Genomic DNA, 21,064 nt, shown 5'->3' with positions numbered 1-21,064 from the left:
AAGAAAAAAGATTTTGTGAAAATAATTCTGGTTCCTTTTGATGTTCCTTCCCAGCTTGCACCTTCAGCCATTTCTGAGTATCTGCTGGGATTAGTGCTTCCCAAGGAGAAAATAAGGATGGTATTTCTGGCCATTTCTGTGATATTTGTACATAAAGGACAGAGCTTAAAACCAGAGGCACTTTTCTGAGAATTCCTCCTGGACAGAGGACCTGAAATTGCTTCTGTCTGACTTTTCAGAAAAGTATGAAAAAGAAGCGGTAGAAAAGAAGTCAAGAACCAAAGAAAATTCTTCTACAAAACTGACTGTGCTGGAAGAAAGCTGCTGCATCCTTACAGACAATGCACCTGTCTGTATACAAGCATAATCCAGCACTGAAAAAACCCCAAGAGAATGGTCAGGAACATAGGCACAGAAGGAACAAACACACAGGCAACCTCCTGAAGAAAATTATTCAACTGGAGAGCAACTAAGACCTTAATGCATTTAGGTATTGATTCCATTCCCAGTTTTGTGAAGACATACAACAGACATTGGACTGGATCATTGAAAAAGCTTTAATAGCACCAAGTAACCATGCAATTTCAAGGCTGTATAAAGCAGTTACAAAACGTCTGACCGTTGCAGATAAACTTAGAAAAACTGGCTGCCCTTATACTTTTTCCCTTCCTGCAGACTAAAAATCACCCCCTTTTTCACAGGTCTCATCTGAAGTAAAGGCAAGATGAAGGATCCTCTGAGACCTTTCTTGTAATTCAGTGATTCAAGGAATCTATGACAATGATGTCATCTGACTTTTACAGCTTCCTTCAGACACATCTTTTCTCCTTCCAGGCTCAAGTTCTGAAATTCAAATATACAAAAGTACTGGCCTGACTTCATTTTTGGCCTATTTTTGGAAGCAGTACTTGGACATCTCTCACTTTCGTGGTTTTTGAGGGAAAGAAGGCAGTTAGAATGATTCCCAAAATCCACACAGAAATCTGGCTCTGGATTTACATTAGCAGGAAGAAAATTGTTCATTCATTGTAGTTTGGGGTTTTATACTTCTTAAACAAAACTTCCTCATGAAAAATTACAGAATTAGGCAGAACTGCTTTGTATTATTCTTTCATCGTGAGGATAATGAGATGTTTCTTCAGCAAGGGTAAACTGCTACATTTCCACCAAAATCCATAGGATTGTGCTGCCAATGGATTTTACACATTGCCTCATAGCAGGTTATTAAAGAAGCAGAGCCTTGAAACACAGACAAACATTTCTGTGTACTTCCTGCATTCTATTCAGTAGATATGGTAACAAATCATACCATTACCTCCAAGAACAGCAGCTCTTTCACACACTCTAATGATGATGGAACATCCTGTAGACTACATTTTAGTGAGAAAAGCTATTAAAATTCCAGGAAAAGAAATATAAATCATGTTGTAGTAATTTTGTTTTAAGCTGTCCCTTCCACGGCCATTTCCATATGTATAAATTACCATATGTGCTTATATAAGAACAAGGATGAGAGCAAAACCAGAGGGATAAAGCTTCTTATTTATAATCTAGGACAGCAAATCCTCTTTGATCCAGTACCTGAGATTTTTTTCTTAACACTGCAGTGTACAAACAAGAATAATATTCATGGTGACATTCAAACACACAGACAAGAGACCATCTGCCATCTGCCATGATATGTCTCTCTTGAAACAGTAGATTACTGGTTTTATTACAAGCACACAGCAGTGGACTTTTTAATTGCCCCTGCCCAGGGAGAGGGACTGGAACTGGACGATCTTTAAGGTCCTTCCAACCCAAACCATTTTATGATTCTCATTAAAGTGACAAACCCCAAACTGAGCAGCAGTCAGCCTGTTTATATTTATAGACACCAGAAAACACATATTTAAACACGTATTTATTTACATTGTGATTAAACAGCTGAAAGCCCTGAATACTGAGATGCACTTACCTTTGTATCTTTATTTCTCACCACAGTAAAGGATTGATGACAGGACTGCAAGCCTTTTATTAGGTCTTTAGCGATCTCTAATAGCTTTGAAAGCAAATGCTCGTTGTGCCCATGAAAACATTATCACTACATTGTTAGCACTTACAATTAAGACAAAAGCAAATTTCACAACAGACAGGGACACTTAGTAACTCCTGTTTTATTACAGGAAATCGTATCTACTTTTATTTCATGGTTTTAGAAAGAAGATCACACTGAATTTCCCTAGGCAAGGCAAGAGCAAATATACAGAGGAGTTGAGAAAAGTCTACTTACACTGGGAACTGTTGTGTTGTAATTCCAAATCTTGATCTTGGATATACCAAAGTCACGTGAGCGGGTGGGATTGCGGATAACAAAGTAAAGTTGGACGGGTGGGTGGAAAGGGCACATCCAAAGGCAGCTTTCCTTGGGGAGCTAAAAACACAGACAAGCAGGCTGTCACTAATGCTCCTTCTCCTGGAGAAGGGTGTTTTAATTAACTCCCCATCCCCCGGCAGAACAGGCAGCCATGAGAAAGGTAAATGTTTCATAAAATCTGCTACGTAAAGAGCAGAACCTCAGCCTCATTTCCCAAGAGTAAATCCCACTCTCCCGCCTGCCAGACAGCTCCCAACAACCTGGCAATGAGCTAAAGGTCAGCTGCCTGCTGTCCCAGGAGACATCTGCACGCTCAGAGCACAGGCAGAGCAAGCCCAGTTTATTTTTATCAAATTAATCAGCTTTGCTGGCACTAGGAGGGGGATCATTGAGCACAATGGACATTCTACAATCATTTTACAATTTCTTCGCTTCTGGTTCATCTCCTTAGGAGGGGAATCTTAGAGAATTTGACTTTACTGCCTGCCTCTATTTTAATCAGGCTTTGCAGATAATCAGCTTCACTTACAGATCTATTCCTCAGAGCCATACTGGACTCTACACTGGAAATTTTCTAAGACATCTTTTTCCAAGACTTCACAGAATTCTCAACATGAATTTTACATACAACTGGCAATCAAGACATTTGAAAGTACCAAGAAATGCCTAATTCTGGGTATTGTTAAGAACTGCTACCTCTACATGTTCAGAATGTAAGAAAAGGATATGTGGCAGCTCAAAAGGAAGGAAGTTTCAGAATCAAAATATTGAATATTAATAAATTTGACGTCCAGTGTTACTCCAAAACAGAGATGAACCAGGGCACATACACACATGTGGGTAACCTACCAGTGATCTGAAAGTAGCTGATAACTTAGTTCCCCTTCTGCTCTCAGGGACACAGTACAGTGAGACACACACAGAAGGTAACAGGCAGTCTTTTTCCACACTTTTCTCTGTGAAGTGAGTGTTTCAGTTTTTCCTGAAGGCATTAACCACAGAACTGTCCTCCAGAGTCCTTTGGCTGTGTGACTAACAATGGCAAGGACAGTGCTCTGGAGTCTGTTCAGAGCCATCAGGAATAGATCCACTTCACACCATGGTCATCTCTGTACTCCAGACTCTGATGGGTCTCTGCCCCAGAGTCTCTCAAAAAGCTTTGGGAGACTGTTTCTGCTTTTAAGGCCAGTTTGGAGCACAAACAGCCATAAGAGGGCCAGACAGGTTTTATCCTTTCTGCTTAAAGAGAAAGAAGCCTCTTGACACCAAAGAAATGAAGGACAGCACTCAAATCGCTGTTAACCCAACCCTGGGGTCAACTTCAAAGTTGCATCGTGTTTTTGAAGTCATACTTTGAACAAGAATGGTTAAAAAACAATTTCCCAACTGCAGACAACATCTGATAAGCAATCCATCTGCAGATCTCTCAAGTGAGGAGCTGATTCCCCAGAAATCAATAGGTCCTGGTGTGTACTGAGAGCCAGAGGTGCCTTCACAGGAGGGTACCTGATTCAGCACCAAAATGACCTGCTCCTGCTTCTCACTGGTTTCTCTATAAAACGGTGTTCCAAAAAAATAGAGGTTTATCAGAGCCAGGCCGACTGTCCTGGGTGAGAGGCAGCCATAGAGATCATTTTGTTTAGCAGAGGAAATAACTGATAGGGCTGAGGTTACACAATCACACAGATGTGATCTGACACCAGAAATTGAAGGCACCTTGATGAGCCCATACCAAAACTCAAGAACATGTGGAGGACTCTCATGGTTTATCCCAAAGAGTGATGTCATATCTTGACCTTCACAAGAGGTACTTGAGTCTGGGTTTTACTGTCTTGGAGCTGAAAAATCTAACCCAAAAATTCTTTGAACCAGCAGGGTGAACCTGGTATGCTAAGGAGTCCAAATTACATTTGAACTGGACCAAGAAAAAAGGGTAAAATGGACACCTTTAGTCTTAAGATTTTGTGGGAGATTGGCACTGCTTCTTGTGGGTACTGAAGGTGTCAATGATGGAGAGTCAAGGAATGACAAAAGTTTAAGGGTTCCCCATGGGGAAGGAACACCTTTGTTAGATATTTACCTGTCCTTATTATTCTGAGGTTTAAAATACCTCTATATGTGTGTAAGAATCTAAAAGGTTTGTGGAAAACAATTTTAATAAAATACCTAACCTATGACATTCTAAATATTATCACAGAATCCCAGATTTTGGGTTTGGGTTGGAAGGGACCTTAAAAATCATTCAGTTCCAACCCCCTGCTATGGGCAGAGACATCTTCCACTAGCCCAGGTTGCTCCAAGCCCTGTTGGCCTTGGACACACCAGGGATCCAGGGGCAGTCACAGCTTCTCTGGGCACCCTGTGCCAGGGCCTCACCACCCTCACAGTAAAGAATTCCTTCCTTATCTCTAATCTAAAAAATTGAGAGCACTTGATATTCTGCCAGGCATTTTTTTTCTTTTACAGTATATCACAAAATACAAGGAAGGAGGTAGTTTAAGTGCTCTTCTTAAAAGTCTGCAAGGGTAATAAATAAACTAATAAAATAAAATCCCTCATCTTGAATAAGAGTACTCTCAAAGACAAAAGTACACCTAAATGATCAAAGATGGAAGCATTTTAACCATGGTAAAATGAGTTTTCCACACAATAAGTTTTTATTTGAAGTTTTTGTTCAGTTGAAAATGTTCGTTGCTTGGAGATTGATTAATTTATTGGGGTTTTAATGCACCCTGAAGCTTTCCTGTATGATCTGGAATGTACACAAACTGGAAATGCTGCTCTGCCTTCTGAAGGAATCTGCAGCTCAGGCACCCCATACCTACAGCCTAAGAGCATATTCCCTGCCCAGATTGCATCTTGGATGCAGCCTCCAGAGAGGAGATTACAGAGTCACAAATCAAGGGAATATATTAATCAGCGGAATATAAAAGCTCATTACTTAAGAATAATGGGATCTGTAAATGAATGAGTAATACTGAGAGTAACAGGTTCATAATGGCTTAATGAATGTATTACTACATAATTTATAAATATCTGGAGAGTCTGAGAGTCACTACTACAACTACTACTACCACTACTACTGAGCGTCACCTGCCAGCCAGCACAGCCTAAAAAGAAGAATGGGTATTTATGAGAGCCAAACTACAATATTCAGGCTAAAAAGAAGAATGGGTATTTATGAGAGCCAAACTACAATATTCAGGCTAAAAAGAAGAATGGGTATTTATGAGAGCCAAACTACAATATTCAGGAGATAGTAAGGAAGATGCTTTACCCCATTTTCTATATATCTTCAGTATTATTTGTCTGGAAATAATACTCCATAAAGAGTTTCAACTAAATTTCAAAATACTGCATATTTGCCCTTGTTCCAATCTCATCTACCTTGTGAGCAGAAAAGCACCATTAGCATGAAATGAGCTGTAATTTATGTTTTTAATAGACTAAGTCCTTCAGCATCCTCATCCACTAAAATCATACTAATTTTTTACTAGAATCCTTGCTCTGAAGGCCCATGAAAAATGGCACAGAGTGAATGTGCAGCATAAATGAAACTATGGCTGAATGAAGGGCTGTGGACACTTGCTAATTCTTTCACAGCAGTCACTGTCTCTTGCCCATTGTCATAAGTATGAGAGCCCCTCATATCTCCTCATCTTACCATCTCACACAAAAGCCATGAAAGACTTTTACCTGCCATATATTTTTCTTAATCTCTTGTTCAAAACTACCTACACGGTCTTATATTTCCATGATTTTTCCCTAGGCAAAAAGAGAACAAGGGAACAAGAGAAAACAGGCACATTTTCTTTACAAATTTACTTAGATTTGTATTATCCATCTGAAAAAAAATCAGCAATGAAGCTCCTATACCTTGAGACCACAAGGATTACTTGAGTTCTAAAACAAAGTGGTAACTGAATACCAACATTTTGAACAGGAGAGCTGGAACTGTTAATAAGAAGCAACATTTGTAGGTTTTGTTAATTATCAGATAGTTGTAATGCAATCAGGTTCAAAATGTTTCTGAACAAAAATCCTGGAGGTAGAGTATTATAGGAATATTATAAAGAGAGATTTTAACATCCAGGACTAAGCTGTCTTACATTTAAGCTCTTATTGACCAGGCAGCACAAATCCCCTGCGTTGTCAGCATTTCGAATGTCCACGTCATGAGGAGACACAAAGATCCTCTCGTTGTGTAAATCAAAGAATTCCACCTGACTCAGGCCCACGTTCACTGGATTCCCCCAGTTGGAAAGAAGTTCCATAGTCACATAAATGGCATCATGTACTTCCATATTGGCTGTCAGCTGGACCAAAATGAAATATGGTTCAAACATCAGTGACCAAACAATAAAACGTGAAACAAAAGATCGTTCAGACTGCAAAACTGATGGGTCAGAAGCAAAAAGATTGCCAAGTCAAGGCTATTTGGATGACATTCAATCAATCATTTTGGGTTATACCAATTCTGCCCCACATCAACACTCTTTAAAAGCCTGAAAAGAAGGCAACTAACTCTCTGTTCTCAGTCTGATTCCTTTGTCATTCTGGTGAACAGTGATAAATTCTCTTTTCTTGCTCTGCCATAGGTTTATTACTTGATGTAAGGCAGAACTGAGTGATACAGCTCATTCAATGTACTTTTATTTCAATGACACTGGGAAGCACCCGTTATGGTGCACAAATGGACAAACCTTCTCTCTCCACATGGACTTTACTCCAGCTTTGCCACCAGCCAGGGATCTGTCACTGTCACAGGCCGAATGGCTCCCACGCTCCACTAAGGCTTTCAAGAGTCTCTTTTTTTGTCTGAAACAACATGTTCTGGGTTATTTCCTCATAATTCCTGCATTTTTAAGAACTAGTTGGTGCAAAAATAAAGAGATGAACCCCACAGGAAAATGCACTTATACACTGAATGACAACTTTTGCAGCATTCCACCTGAGATACACCGAGTTTGGTTAAAAAGCTGGGCTCCAGCTCCCAGCTGGTTCTGAGGCAGAGTGAGAAGAGAATGCAGAGATGATCTGAAGACAACAAAGTGAGATGTTGGCAGATCCTGCTCCACAGGAACTGGCCCAAGGCTGCACTGCCTGCTTTGCCACTTGCACGGTGTCTCAAGCATTTAAGATCTCAAGGTGTACCAACAGGACTGGTGGCATTCTAAAAAATCTCTCTTCAAAACAGGAAGTTATTCTAAAGCAAATACATATAAATATATACCTGCTTCCAAAAGGGCAGAATCTCTCCACAGCTCTGGTGACTGAAGTCCTTGTCAGGCGTTTTTCTGGAGGTTCAGTCTAGGCAGAAAGAATAAATGAAACAAAAAATATCTTCTAAGTAAAAAGAAGATGAATATGTTTCATTTAGATTGTTCTCACCAAACAGCATCAGTCTGCATCTCTGGAACAAATAAGAGATTGGGCCCAGCTCATCTGGAACTTTATGCAAACTTAAAGCACATTTAATGGAATTGATCTTGGTTTACAATGAAAGAACTGAGCTTGATCTTCTATGTGGAAGAAAACACAGAAGCAAACTCTGAGAACTAGAAAATACATGCACACACACATATATATAAATATATCTATAAAATCTCATTGTATGCATTTGATAGAACCCTGGGATGGCCAAAGTTTTGGCACAGGTCTATTAGACTTTCTCCTCCAAAATCATAACGTCTTTTAAAATCGCCAAACTCATCAATTCTATTAGCATAAAATAGTGATTTATTTTTTAAAGAGCTATCAGTAAGAGAGCTAAGAGAAAACAGAGGAATACTGCTGTGTTCTTATAACGAATGGGCTCTTCCTTTGACTCTACTCAACTTTTTTGTTGATTTTTGTTGAATTCCTCACTTATGAATTTTTAATTGTTTTTAAACATGGTTTCTGGAGGTAAGAGATGAACACACACTGGAGAAAACCCTCCCCAGCTCATCCTCAGAGAGACCTAGCAGTGTACAGGACACCTCTGCTCCAAAGGCAGGGTGCAGTGCCCATATTAATGAGTCTTGGTGGAAGGCAGGATTTATTGGGATGGAAATCACACATTGCCTTGTTTCAGAAGCTTGCAGGATGAAAATGGCTCAAGTGGGCCTGCAGCTGTGCATCTGACTGTATAGACACATCATATGGCTGCTCTATCAGTTGCTCAGTGATCCCTGTAATCAACAGGGAGCTGTGGGATGCCATCCTGAGGAAGCAGATTAAAGGAAACAACCCTTTGGAAGAATAACACAAATTAAATTACACTTAGGGGGCATCACCAGTCATTCATACACAATCCTAATGTGTAAGAGATTGTAATTCATGGGGGTTTTGCTACTTGAACAAACAGCTCTCTCTATTTTTTTTTTTTTTTTCTCCATACCTTCTGGGGGTTTGTGGCAACTGCTTGCCTTTGCAGATCTCCCTGCAAGAATTCATTCTCAATCTGCACTGCTTGAACAACAGCTGAAACAGAGAGGTCAGGATCCTTCTCACACACATTCTTCCTGGTTACTGAAAGGGAGGTTTCTGGTCGACTTGAGGGCTCTGGGACTAAAAAAAAAAAAACAAAAACGGGAAGAAATACTCATTTGTTCAGGACATACAAGTATGGAACTTCCAACATCTGAAACTTCCCATTCAGTTATTCAGTTACTGACACAGGGCTTTGCAAGCAGTCTGTAACCATCCCAGGTGAAGCTGAATTCCCCCAATTTGGTTTTGTGCTCAGATTCCAAGTCACATCTTCTTTAAGCAACAGTTAAAACAGCATCATAAGGAGAGGAAAACAGACAAATTGGAACCATTATTTTTATGCTTTTAGATTGCTTTGTTCTGGTATTTAGTGGAAATGCCTTGTAATAGTCCATTGAAGGAAGTATATATAATTTAAGCACAGCAGGAGTTTATAATTGGGGTGTTCAGCTATTTTGGAGGAATACCCAGAGACTTCTAGCAAAACAAGGGGAGTCAGGAGTTGTAATTTACAAGGCAAAATAAATGACCTTATCACTTAAGCAGTCATCACAATGCCCACACGAATCCCAATCTTCCCAAACTTCACGGAGAAACAGAAACATCACAGCCTAGAAACAGGTTTGAAAGAAAGGAAATCAAATTTAGCAATAGATGATGTGAGACTGGACTAAAAGAGAAGCACAGTGATTATAGTTGAGGGCTTTAAAAGTCAAGGGAAGAGAAGAGACTGAAGTTGTACAGACATTTAGAGTGAGGGGAAACGCTGAAGTGCCAGAGTGCTCTCAATGCTGCAGGGAGGAGAGCACAGTGCAAGTAACATGAAGTCCACCTTGAAAAGACAAGAAGTTCAAACTGAGCTGGGATTTGTGTGCATTCACTCTTTGCACATACAGCCATAAAAACTTTCAACAAGCATCAGTCATCTCTGCAAAAACAGGGATAGAATAAAGACCTGCTTATGCTTCTGTACTGCATCATCCCCCTGAAATGAAATTAATTTAGGATTTATCACAGTGGTTGGACAGAAAAAGCTCCAACCAGCACTGTTATAACCTGAGAAAATGCTGCACACATCTCTGGGAAGTCAAAGCAACATCTGCTCCAACAGATGGTGGGTGAGGGTCTCAGAAGCTACAAAGGGGATTTATTCTGGAGCCAAAATGAATTAACTTTTTTTCTTTGTTTGCTTTCCTGCTAATTAAGAAACTAATTATTTGGCTTTTCAAAACCACTGGCCTTACTGCTTTCTTGGGACACATCTGGATCCTGCTTTTTTGAAAAGAGCAGCTTGACCACAAAGTAGAACAAGTCTGAACGCTTCACCTCAGACCTTTCAAAACTCAAGCTGATCAGACTTGCTCAGTTAAGGACTGCACTGAACTACAACTGCAGTCACAACTTCAGCCCCTACATTTGGGGTTTGCTGGGTTTTGTTAGGGTTTTTCCCCAGGTAAAGAGCACACCTTAGCAGCAGATTTTTAGAATAAGCAGCAGTGGCTTCAAATTATGTTCCCAGTCCAAGAAAAATACTTACCAGGATGGTTTTAGATATTGGCATATCTACCCAGCACTACAGACTGATCTCAGGTATAATTCAAGTACAGTCCCAAGCAGCCACAGGGCTCTTTTGTCATGCTGTGAAAAACTGAGCCTTTATTGTGATAGAGAACTCTGCATTTTGTATTGCTACAAATATGGTGTGCTAAACTCTTCCACCAAACACCAGCTGCTGACTGGGAGAACACACATTTCCATTAATTCCACAGGGAATACACCTCCATGAGAGAAGTGGGAAACACAGAGCAAGTCCTGAACAAGGACTGAAAGGGAGGGAAAATCTTGTGCTGTGGAAGCGAAAAACAGAAGGAAGATAGTAAAGATGTGGCAGAAGATTGAAGTACACAGACTTCTATACTTTATCACTGAAGTCAGAATATTTGAGATGTTAAAAATAACAACAAAAGCACAGAAAATCCCACTTTAAAAAGAGTCAAGCTGGGGAGTGACAGCTAAAAAAATCACATCATGACAGATGTGTGCTGAATTTGCTTCTGAGCCAGAGGGGGGAAAAGCATGAAAACTCTCCTTATTGACATAATATATTCTCATTTCTTACTAGAACAAATTGTTTCATGTCTGTCCTGGTGGAAGAAGTCAGCAGAGAGTGGCCGAGTGCCTTTATTTTTCAGCTTGACTGGTTTGACAGGAATGTACACTTCAGCACTGTCCTTCCTTTTGGCTGAGAGAACTCGCACTGGCTTCACTTCTGCAAGATAAAAAAAGGGAAAAGAAATTATAAACTTTAAAGTTACATGGAAGCAGCCAGCCCAGGAAAAATTATTGGATTTTAAATGATAAATTTTTGCCACTTTAATTATGTTGGCATAGTTAAAAGTGGTAAATTCCCTCCCTTTCACTGACACTGTTCTATTGATGTAGAAGCACATATGGATGGCTGGCACCAACTCAGTGAAACAAAATAAAAATAGTATTATAATGGACCAAGATATCTCATCTCTGCCAGATATTTACCTATCAAGAAAAGCAAAAATAAAAAAAAAGAAGTCCTGAGTCATTTGTTGTCACAGTTTTACCAAAGTAAATTCTTAAAAAACAGATGCAAATGTTGTCTTGTTTAGAAGTTACAAAGGGGGAGGGGTCTGCCTAGAATAGCTTATATAAATACTTCTTCACTTTTTAATTTGGGAATTGGAATTATGCCTCTATTGCTTCCATCAGAGCTCTGAAATTTCTCTCTGGACAAAAAGTCCTGCCCTCTCCCAGAGATTTTGTTCTCTCTGTGCTTCCATCACTTGTTCCTGTCTCACCTTCTGCCTCTCTCCCCATTCACACTCCACTCACATCTATGATAATGAAAGGAACACTCCTCTGCTTAATTTATTCCAAGATTGTTCCTCTGAATTTATGCAATTAATTATAGATTAGGGAAGGAAAAAAATAAAAAAAGGAAATAGTAAAATAAACAAAACCAAAAAACCCAAACCAATTACTGTACCAGAAATAAGCAGGGAGGGAATTTTGAGAAATACTGAGGTCAGGTCTCGGTCTGATTTCTGCCTAAACTCTCCACCCTTTGTTAAATCATCTTTGAGACCTAATGACTGGTTGAGAGTTTGGACACTGAGGTCTCCAAAGGAAACAGAAAGAGACAAAAAGAAGTGGTTCATGTCAATCACCAGGGATGAACAACACACACTGGGACAAATACCCAGCACCCAGGATGTGAAATAAAGTTGAGACTGGGAATATTTGGCTGCCTGAATTATTGCAAAAACAGTTCAAAAATATGTCTAAATCCACAGCAATTTCTTGAGAAATCTCACAGTCTGACACAATCTTAGTTCAGATGTCCAGAGCTGGTGATGCAGGCGCAGTAACCAGGTCTATACCTTTGGATTTGCCAAAAAATCTTAATGAGGTACAAGAGGATGCAAGTGTCCCAAATCAGGAGATCAAAACAACAGAAGAGCATGAGAACTTAGGAGAGTATTGAGTAACTCCAAATGATCAACCTTAAAAGCAATTCCCTCAAAGAATATTTATTGTAGCACAGTAGTAGTGTGGAAGACACAGACTTACTGCTTTGATCCTGGCTGAACTCCAGCACAGTTGGGGCACCAGAATCAAGGCCAGAGCCTCTCCCAGCATCCTGAGGTTCAGAACCTTCCTTCTGCAGTGCTCCACTGCTGTCCAGCTGAAGGCCTTCAAAGCCTGTAATTGCTTCCTCAGTGGAAGATGGTTCTGAAAACACATCCTCTTCAACAGAGTCATAATCATCACTAAGGGAGTCTTCTTCCATCCTCTCCTGTTCCACACTGCACTGCAAGCTGCTTCTCAATTCCTGCTACAATATAAACACATCTGTCAGAAAAGCTCAAACTTGTATTTTAAAATAAACCAGAGTGGCTGCCTCTTCCTCCCCAGGAGAAAGAAAAATCTTCTGATGAACCCAGAGCTATGATGCAGCTAAAAATATTCCCATTCCTATGTCATGTCTTGCCTCCTTAGATGAGGGCTTGTAAAGAAAAATCCAGCAGGAACATGCTGTAGGCCAAGGAGTTTTTATGAGCAAAACCAATTTTTAGGAGTAAGTTACAAAAAGCAAGTAAGGGGGAGAGCAAAGGCATATATTTGGGCAGTCTCACAGTTGTGCCTTGCTATTTGAAGAGTAGCTGCAATCCAGAATTTACAAATGCCTTCGCAAGACTGTCAAGCTCATGTAGCAGCAACTCCTTTTTAAGCACGTGATAGATGATAACAGTCCTGCCTTGTACACATCTGTACTTCAAAAACCAGCAGGAAAAGAGTTGGGGTCTAATGGGCTAAGCTCCCAGTTTGCACGGAGTTTTTTGAAGTGGACACACTGTAACAGGATTTTATGCAAAAAATAACCTATTTTGAAACTCGCTGTGGAAAAAACTGCCCAGCCTCTCTCATCACACACCACAAACACACAGAGCTGTGTGCTTTCATGAATGCAAAAGGAAAAGACCTGGCATCTCTTAAATGCTTTTTCCTCCCCCCTGCTTTGCTGGTATTAGAGTTCTGAGATAAATATAGGTAAGCAAACTGCATAAAATGAAAATCTGAAGCTACCTTAAGTACAAATGAACTGTGACAGTCTATATTCAGTTTGCAGTGAAAGCTTCAAGCTGCTACAGATTACACTTGTTAGGAAATCCATGTTGACAGAAATATATTACAAAAAGCAGACAAAGTCAGGTTCAAAAGAGGGTTTATATGCAACCTGAGCCTTGATATCGAGAATGTCTTTATGACAGTCAAAACTAATATTTCCAGCTCTTTGACAGGAAATTGTACAAGCTTTCTTTTCCTTCGAAACCTCTGCATCTGCATTGTAACAAGACATTCCAAAAGAGACATTACAGCCCCAGCAAAATCAAAATTGTTTCCATCTTGACTAAAAAGAAAAGTGGGGGGTTGTTTTGAAGCTATTAGCTTCCTATTAAAAACGTAAAAGATATAAATATTCATCAGTGTAAACAAGTTACCAATTTGTAGAACAAAAAAATAATCATGAATGCAAAACCAATATAGGAATGAGAGAAAGATGCAAGCTAGGAAAATATGCTTGGGAATTTTGTTTGAGATCAGTAAGATCTGTAAACAATTTCATTTATAGATGCTACTCCACTACCCAGAAAAGCTTTATTTATGTCATTAATTGATTAGGCAGAAAAACATTCATAAATTTTTGTTCATCGATTCATTTTCTTTCACATTTGTGAAGTGTGCTAGAACAAACTGCAATTAGTGATCAAATGGAAGGCTGCACACTCCACATAACAACAATCCTTGATGCAAAGCAACTGCTTTGATTATAACATTTTCAAATAGTCTGATTTTTGTTAGATAAAACAATGACATGCAACAATTTTAGCATCATTATTTAAAGACTGCCCTAAAGGCACCAAAAGCTGTTGTTTCAGCTTTCTCTAACCTGACACCCAGGAGTGATGTTCACTTGCACAGCCTTTAAGTGAACTGAAAGAGGGTCCTTGCAGGAAATGCCTCGATTCAACCCAACAGAGACAATATTTCACCTCCTAAAAATAAGGTTTAACATCTTGTAGTGCTGCTGATTGAGACTTGATTTTTCAAGAAGCTTTACTTTTCTTTTTTTTTTTCCTTCTTTTTGTGACACCTCATCAAAGCAAAATTCTCTAATGAAGACACCACTATAGACTGGTTTGGGTGCTCCAGCTGAGGCTGATACCTGGGCACAATCACATTTCAAATGACACTGCCATGAACAACAGACGGCAACTGCCAGTTGTACCTGGGACAGAGGACCACCATCATCATCATCATCTTCATCATCATCATCATCATCATCAGTGCTGCTCTCCACACTCAAGCTTTCATAAGTTTCAAAATCATCAGAGTACTCCAGAGATGGTTTAATGTAGAGTTTGCCCCCTCCTTCTGTTTTAATTGCCACAGTTTTCTGCCAAAAGAAGTGCTCAAGGAAATTAGATTTCTTCTGTGTATCAGCAGCACAAAAACAGTAACCATCACACTTTAGATAACAACAGCATGATCAAGCACTGCTTTTCCCCTCTGTTCCACAGAAGGTTTCTGTCCACCCTGAGCTCACCTTTAGGCCCCTGAGTTATGGTTTAACAGCCCTGGTCAAACTCCCCACCTGCTGCTGCTGTGCCCAGAGTGGGCAGTGATATCAAACCTTGCTCTCTGCTCTCTCACTCTTCTAGCATTTTCTAAGTGCCATGGGCAGAGATGTCCCAGAGGGAATATCCTAAGACAACTTGGGTGAAATCTTTCAGTGAGTCTATCTTTCTCCCTCACAGCATCCCTTAGCACAGCCCAAATTTGACAGGTTTGGCCAGGAATTGCTGGGTCCCTTAGTTATCCAAAAAACCCCCATGGAAAATCACTGGGAAAGGAAACTGCTATCTGGCACAACCCCCTTCTCAGTCTGTGGTTGCATTTTTCCTTAGCTAAATAATTCCAGTTGTTCACAGGGATGTAATAACTCCTATCCTCCCATCCAACTGGATAAAAGGCTTAAGGAATCATCCATCCTAAGCTAGTCCCAAGTAGCAACCAGGTTTTAGTACAGAGCCACACATCTGGCAAATTCAGCAAAGAAGTCTGACAGGCCATGATGGAAGCTGAGAAAATGAATTCAACCAAGAAGTAAGGGTGGTAAATAAAGTAATGCAGCCTTAAAGCTTGAATGTGCAGTATTTTGTGAAAGAAAAGAAAACCTGCATAGCACAAACTCTTGATCCACAGAGCCAAAAACCTCTGATCCCATCACTCAAGCACAGACTGGACATCCAGCCAGGCCAATGGCTAATCAAGTAGTGTAATTACTTGGGTGACATGTCTCTATTGTTTTGAATTCACACTTCTTCTTTTAATTAAGTCCTTGACAAGTTAACTCAGATCCTTCTTTAGGCTAAAAGAAAATAGGTTTATCTTCTGAGATTTCTCTGGTGAACCCACAACTATGGAGCTGATAGCTCTAAATTTCTTATAGATAGGACATTTTTATTTATATGCATTTCCCTCTCTTATGATGAATTCTTAAGAATTTATCACAAATTATAACTCAAATTATGCAAATTACATTTCTTTGTCCCTCAATTCTGTTGCAGGGTGAACCACAGCAGTAACAGGCAGGGATGTCTCTCCAAAATTAGCTTCTCCATCCTTTGCACTAGATAAATTCTCTAGGGTGCCATCAGAGCAATCCAGCAGCAACTATTCTGCTGGAGGACACACTGAGCCACTAATGTCCATGCTTCAAACATTTCTGTGTCACTGAAACCAAACCCTTTCAATGAGATTTGCCTCTTTATGCTTCCAAGCAGACACAAATCTGGGCAGGGCAGCATTTTGTGTTGTCAGTATCCAGACCCAGCCACTCTGAGAGTCCCAGCTGCCCACTGTACCACTGGCAACCAATTTCCCTCAAGGTTATTTGCAACCTAAGAATTAGTTCAAAGCCCCATTTCTTCACCTGCCCCATACCTGAAGCCAGTTCCTGCGTTGTGTCTTGCTCGGGGCAGTCGGGGTGCTGTGTTCTGGCAGCCCACTCTCCTGTAGCTGGGCTGCTTCTTCTGCAGGGACACACAAGGGTTAGAAGACAGCAGAGAGAAAGCAGAAATACGATATTAGACAGTAAACAGACACCTTCATTCGTGGGTTCATGGGCTGGTTTTGTTTTCTCCACAGGTGAGGACAGAAGAGTGAATCTGACACACGAATGGAATCGACAGCTGCAAAGACATCCCAGATCAGATCCTGGCCAGTTCTAGCAGGAAGAGTTTTGAACCTCTTCAGGGACAGTTACTGTCAAGTCTTTTTAAGAAAAGAAATTCTTTTAAGATACAATGGCTTAACAACAGGGCAAGCCCCACCTTTTTTTGATATGAAAATATAGTAATACATTCTAGAACAGGGGTACACAGCATTCTGACCCCCAGCTGGGTAGAAAGTAACCTGTCTAAGGAAGCCAGCTGAGCCCAGAACCCAACTACCAAAGGCAGACTGACAGACATGGTTCTGGTGAACAACAGGTGATATGCTGGGTTTACAAAGGAATTGTGTGTATTTACTCTCAAAATTAAGGAAACATAAGGTATTGGCAGATTAAACAGAAGGCATTGGGTATTTAACATACTGTGCAGAGAAGGATTCTTCATGTATAAGCCATAATGAAGGACAAACAACCATTATACTTAATTTCTAAGGCAAGGAAGAGTTGGTTGTTCAGGAACTTTCACAAAAAATCTCTGTATGCTCAAGAGCTAAGGGTCTCTGTGCTGGAATGGCCCCAACTTAGAGTGGAACAATGGATTTTTGAGGAGATGCTTAGACTGAGAGAAACAGACAAACAACTTGCAGGTCACATCAGTGTCCTCAATGGAACAGAGGCATCACCAACACTCTCAGTAGCATCCTAAATAAAGGCATCTCATTTCCTATGGCCAAGACAGATTTACAGCTTCCATTTCTTCTCAGTGGAGAAAAACAGCTGATGCAAAACCTTTTTTCTTTAAACCATAATTTAGTGGTCACCCTAAGGCTGCAGGAACTGGCACTACCAATAAAAAAAGCTATTGTCCTACAAAGGTCATAGAATCACAGAAAGATTTCATTTGGAAAGAACCTCTGGGGGTCACCAAGTCCAGCTTTCCACTCAAAGCAGGGCTTACTTCAGAATTAAATCGGGTTGCTCATTACAGCTCTAAATACCACATTTTTCTGGCACAGGGTGCCCAGAAAGTCTGTAGCTGCCACATCCCTGGAAACGTTCCAGGCCAGGTTAGACAGGGCTTGGAGCAACCTGGGACAGTGGAAGGTGTCCTGCCCATGGCAGGGGATGGGTGGAACACAATGAGTTTTAAGGTCCCTCCCAGTTCGGTGATTCCATTATTCTGCTTAGTGATGGATTCATATGACCAAGTCTCTCTAAGCAAGGAAAAACAATAATTGAAATCCCAGACAGGCTGATGCAGCTGAGCGAGTCATCTGTGCAACAAACATTACTCTGGAACAAAAATATCCTTCCCATGGGATGAATGGGATGTGAATACCAACCAGTACCTGTTTGGGCACACAGAACAGCTCCACTGGTGTCCTTCCCTCAGAGATTTGAGTTGTTAGTGCCTATTTGACTAGGCAAGGACTGAGAAATATTAGTCCTAATCTAAGGAGACCCCACACTACCCTCAAGCCACATATTTGTGACCACACAGACTTTCACTGGAACAACAAACAGAGTTGTGAAACCATGTGTGAGTTACAGACCCAAAGAAATGCCAGCACAGCTAGAGCCCAGCTTCACCACCCTCCAACCCATCATGTACTTTAATTCATTACTAATCCTAAGCATAAAACTTTATCAATCACTATTATCAGTAATTACTCCTAGGGAACACAAAGAAAACAGTCCTGACAAACAGATTTATGATGACACCAGAAAGAGGGATTTATGCCCGTTCTGGATTATTAAGTATCACCCATTCCTAATTTTTCAGTGAGGACTAACCCTATAGATGGATGCTTCAGAAGTAATAAATGATGCAATAACTCTCATGGGAGATGGATAGGGAAGAAAACTCAGTGCTGTATCTCAGCTAGGAATCATTCCTGTAAGTAAAATCCTGTTCAGTCATTGAGAAGAAATGCCTGGAAATGAAAGAGACCACAAAATTGCTAAGGTAGAACCCCCAGACAAGAAGCTCATACAGACCAGCAGTGACTCCCATTCTGGACTCCAGTGGCAAAACCAAATGGAAGAGGAAAAATGACAGGATAATGCTTCAGTTGGTATCTTTCACTGAAGCTTCGTGTGTTTAAAACAACACTACTAGAGAGTTAAGAAACAGCAGAACACCAAGTTATCTTCTGCAGAGCTGGTGCTACAGTCTCTGATTGATGGAGTTGAGGAAAGGAACAGAGACTGCAACTGGAGTCTTCAGAGATCCCTAGGACACGTGTTCTACCTTGACTGAAGCAAATGCCTTTAAGGGACCATAGAAATAAAGAATTTTAGTTAAGCTGAGACATAACAATTGCACAGCAGAACTTTAAGAGGAAATTTCTTTTGACAGAGTTCCACTAGAGCTGTTGCCACAATATCCCCTCACAATTTTTTGGAGCAAAAAAGTCCAAGATGCTGATTTACACCCTCTTTAGCTACCTGAAGATGTATCAGCTCCGTGTGACAGAGGACCCAATTTCCACCATTTCCCAGTATCCAAGAACATGACCATTTTCATACCATTACACACAAGGTTTCACTTTCACAGAGAACAGCAAAGCCAGGTGACAAGCTGATTCCTCATCACCATCCCAACCTGCAGGAAATTATATTATACAAGCTGAACACACCTAAGCCTGCAAACAAGCAGTATGTGCCCAGTGCAGCAGGAAAACAAATTAAGGAGATGAAGTTAGAGCCATGGTTGGAGCAGTTATTGAAGGAAAAGTTAGTTTCCAGTATTGTTGAGATTAATAAACTTTCAATCAATAAATTATCATACTAGGTAACTTTTTTAACTCTTTGTCTTCCTTTTTAGGTGAAAATGAAGCTTAAGCAGGGTATCACGTTAAAAAAACCTCTCTGAGATAGGTGGTAGCAATTGTGAACATAACTGACTAAGGCTGGTAAACTGCTTTACATAGGGATTTAATAAAATCAACTCTCTTTTCATTATGCTAAATAGATTAAAAGGCCAGTAAGCTCATACTTTATACTTTCATGCATGCAAAATTATTCCTGTCACTGCACTGCTCTGGATGACAGACAGACTTAAATTAGAAACAAAATATCCATTTTTCCATAAAGCCAGCTAATCACTGGAGAAAAATGGTTGATTTTCCTCACTTCAAATATTTAAATAAAGATTAGCTGTCTTTTTAAGACAACTATTATAGCTTAAACATAATTTATGAGCTTAATGAAGCTATTACTGGACATAATTTGATTACAGTCTATGTCATCAAATGTCATTTGTCCTCAGGACACCAGACTTGGATAACACTGAAGTCCATCAGATCTTAAATCCTCTTAATGGTGTTATGTGTCAAAGGTATACCATTATTTCCCCCTGACAATTTATATACATTTCTAATCTTCTACTTTTAGTTAGAGCCGTTTAACAAACGAAGAGGCAGGGAAATTAAATGTTGGAATTAAAGAGGGCTGGAGTGAAAAATTGACAGGGTCTTGCAGAGACTATTCCTTACAAACAGCCAGCTTAAGCACTCCGATTTCCATGGGATTTCATCCCACCAGGCTCCAGTGGTGCTGTCCCTGGATCACAGTGACCTCTGTGAGTGATTCCCAGCTGTGGTGCAGGCTCTGCCAGGCTCCCATGGCACTCACCCTTTGTCCTGCTGGCTTTGGACCTGCTCCTCAGGAAACTGTGTGGGGTGACTTTCCTGCGGTGCTTCCTCAGCTCAGAGTTAGCTCCATTCACATACAGAGAAAATCCTTTTTCCAGCTGCTCCAGTCTGATTTGCACGGGATCTTTTCTTTTCAAGCGCTCCTGCAGCCTGAAGGAGAAAGGCCAATAATTCATCCTTGCACAGTGCATCCACAGATGGTCAGATCAGCAATAAATACAACAACACACCATGCCACAGAGCCGAAAAATATGTTCCCAGTTCAAGGAACCCTTTCAGAATACATCTTCCAGGGTCTGTTCCTCTTCTGTAACCTGTGTATGAGCACCCACACACTGTGACAGATGAAGTTTGACCAAGCTTTTCATTTCTGAGATTTTCTTCCGTGTTATTTCACATTATTTTTTCCATTTGGTATTTTTTCTTTCTTCTTAAAAATTTTAAAGAATTTCACTTAAAATTTCAAAAAGATTAAAAATTGTTGGCCTCTTTTCAAGAATAAAAAAAAAAATTATTTGTGTTTTGGAACTGAAGGTGGAAAGCCCCCAACCAATACTGCAGTTAGAGATAACAGAAAATTAATTGCTGGTTAAAATAATATCAAAATAATCCCCTTCAGTGGGCTCAGTTTCAGTGGAGCAGGCTCTCCCTCTTCCAGCTCTCATCTTCTTTCACCATGGGTTACACCCAGTCCATGCTAATTCCTTTGGTGAGGAGACATGCAGGTTGGCATCATGTGGGTGACAATTTGTGCATTCCCCTGCACCACCTGGTTTCCCCCTGACTCCAGGATGGATCAATCCCCAG

The 21,064-nt window shown here is 40.4% G+C and overlaps 1 protein-coding gene across 8 annotated transcripts in view; it reads right to left on the bottom strand.

Moving 5' to 3' along the window:
- The window catches only part of KATNIP (katanin interacting protein), a 55,372-nt gene that overhangs the window by 32,390 nt on the left and 1,918 nt on the right, over positions 1–21,064 (bottom strand). For 3 of the 8 annotated variants that reach the window (XM_066330191.1, XM_066330190.1, XM_066330196.1), the window contains exons 4-13: positions 20,238–20,407; positions 16,373–16,461; positions 14,655–14,822; positions 12,434–12,698; positions 10,950–11,099; positions 8,739–8,902; positions 7,590–7,666; positions 7,060–7,174; positions 6,466–6,672; positions 2,273–2,413 (exon numbers count right to left, since the gene is read on the bottom strand). In XM_066330191.1, coding sequence (XP_066186288.1) covers positions 2,273–2,413; positions 6,466–6,672; positions 7,060–7,174; positions 7,590–7,666; positions 8,739–8,902; positions 10,950–11,099; positions 12,434–12,698; positions 14,655–14,822; positions 16,373–16,461; positions 20,238–20,407 — 1,546 coding nt within the window. The remainder of the gene's footprint in view (positions 1–2,272; positions 2,414–6,465; positions 6,673–7,059; positions 7,175–7,589; positions 7,667–8,738; positions 8,903–10,949; positions 11,100–12,433; positions 12,699–14,654; positions 14,823–16,372; positions 16,462–20,237; positions 20,408–21,064) is intronic. The other 5 variants (XM_066330193.1, XM_066330197.1, XM_066330194.1 and 2 more) reach the window with 3 other exon arrangements.

This window comes from Sylvia atricapilla, chromosome 15 (genome assembly GCF_009819655.1).
Source record: "Sylvia atricapilla isolate bSylAtr1 chromosome 15, bSylAtr1.pri, whole genome shotgun sequence".
Taxonomy (NCBI): domain Eukaryota; kingdom Metazoa; phylum Chordata; class Aves; order Passeriformes; family Sylviidae; genus Sylvia; species Sylvia atricapilla.
Note: the sequence above shows the minus strand (reverse complement) of the source record. Positions and strands in the feature narration are given on the sequence as shown.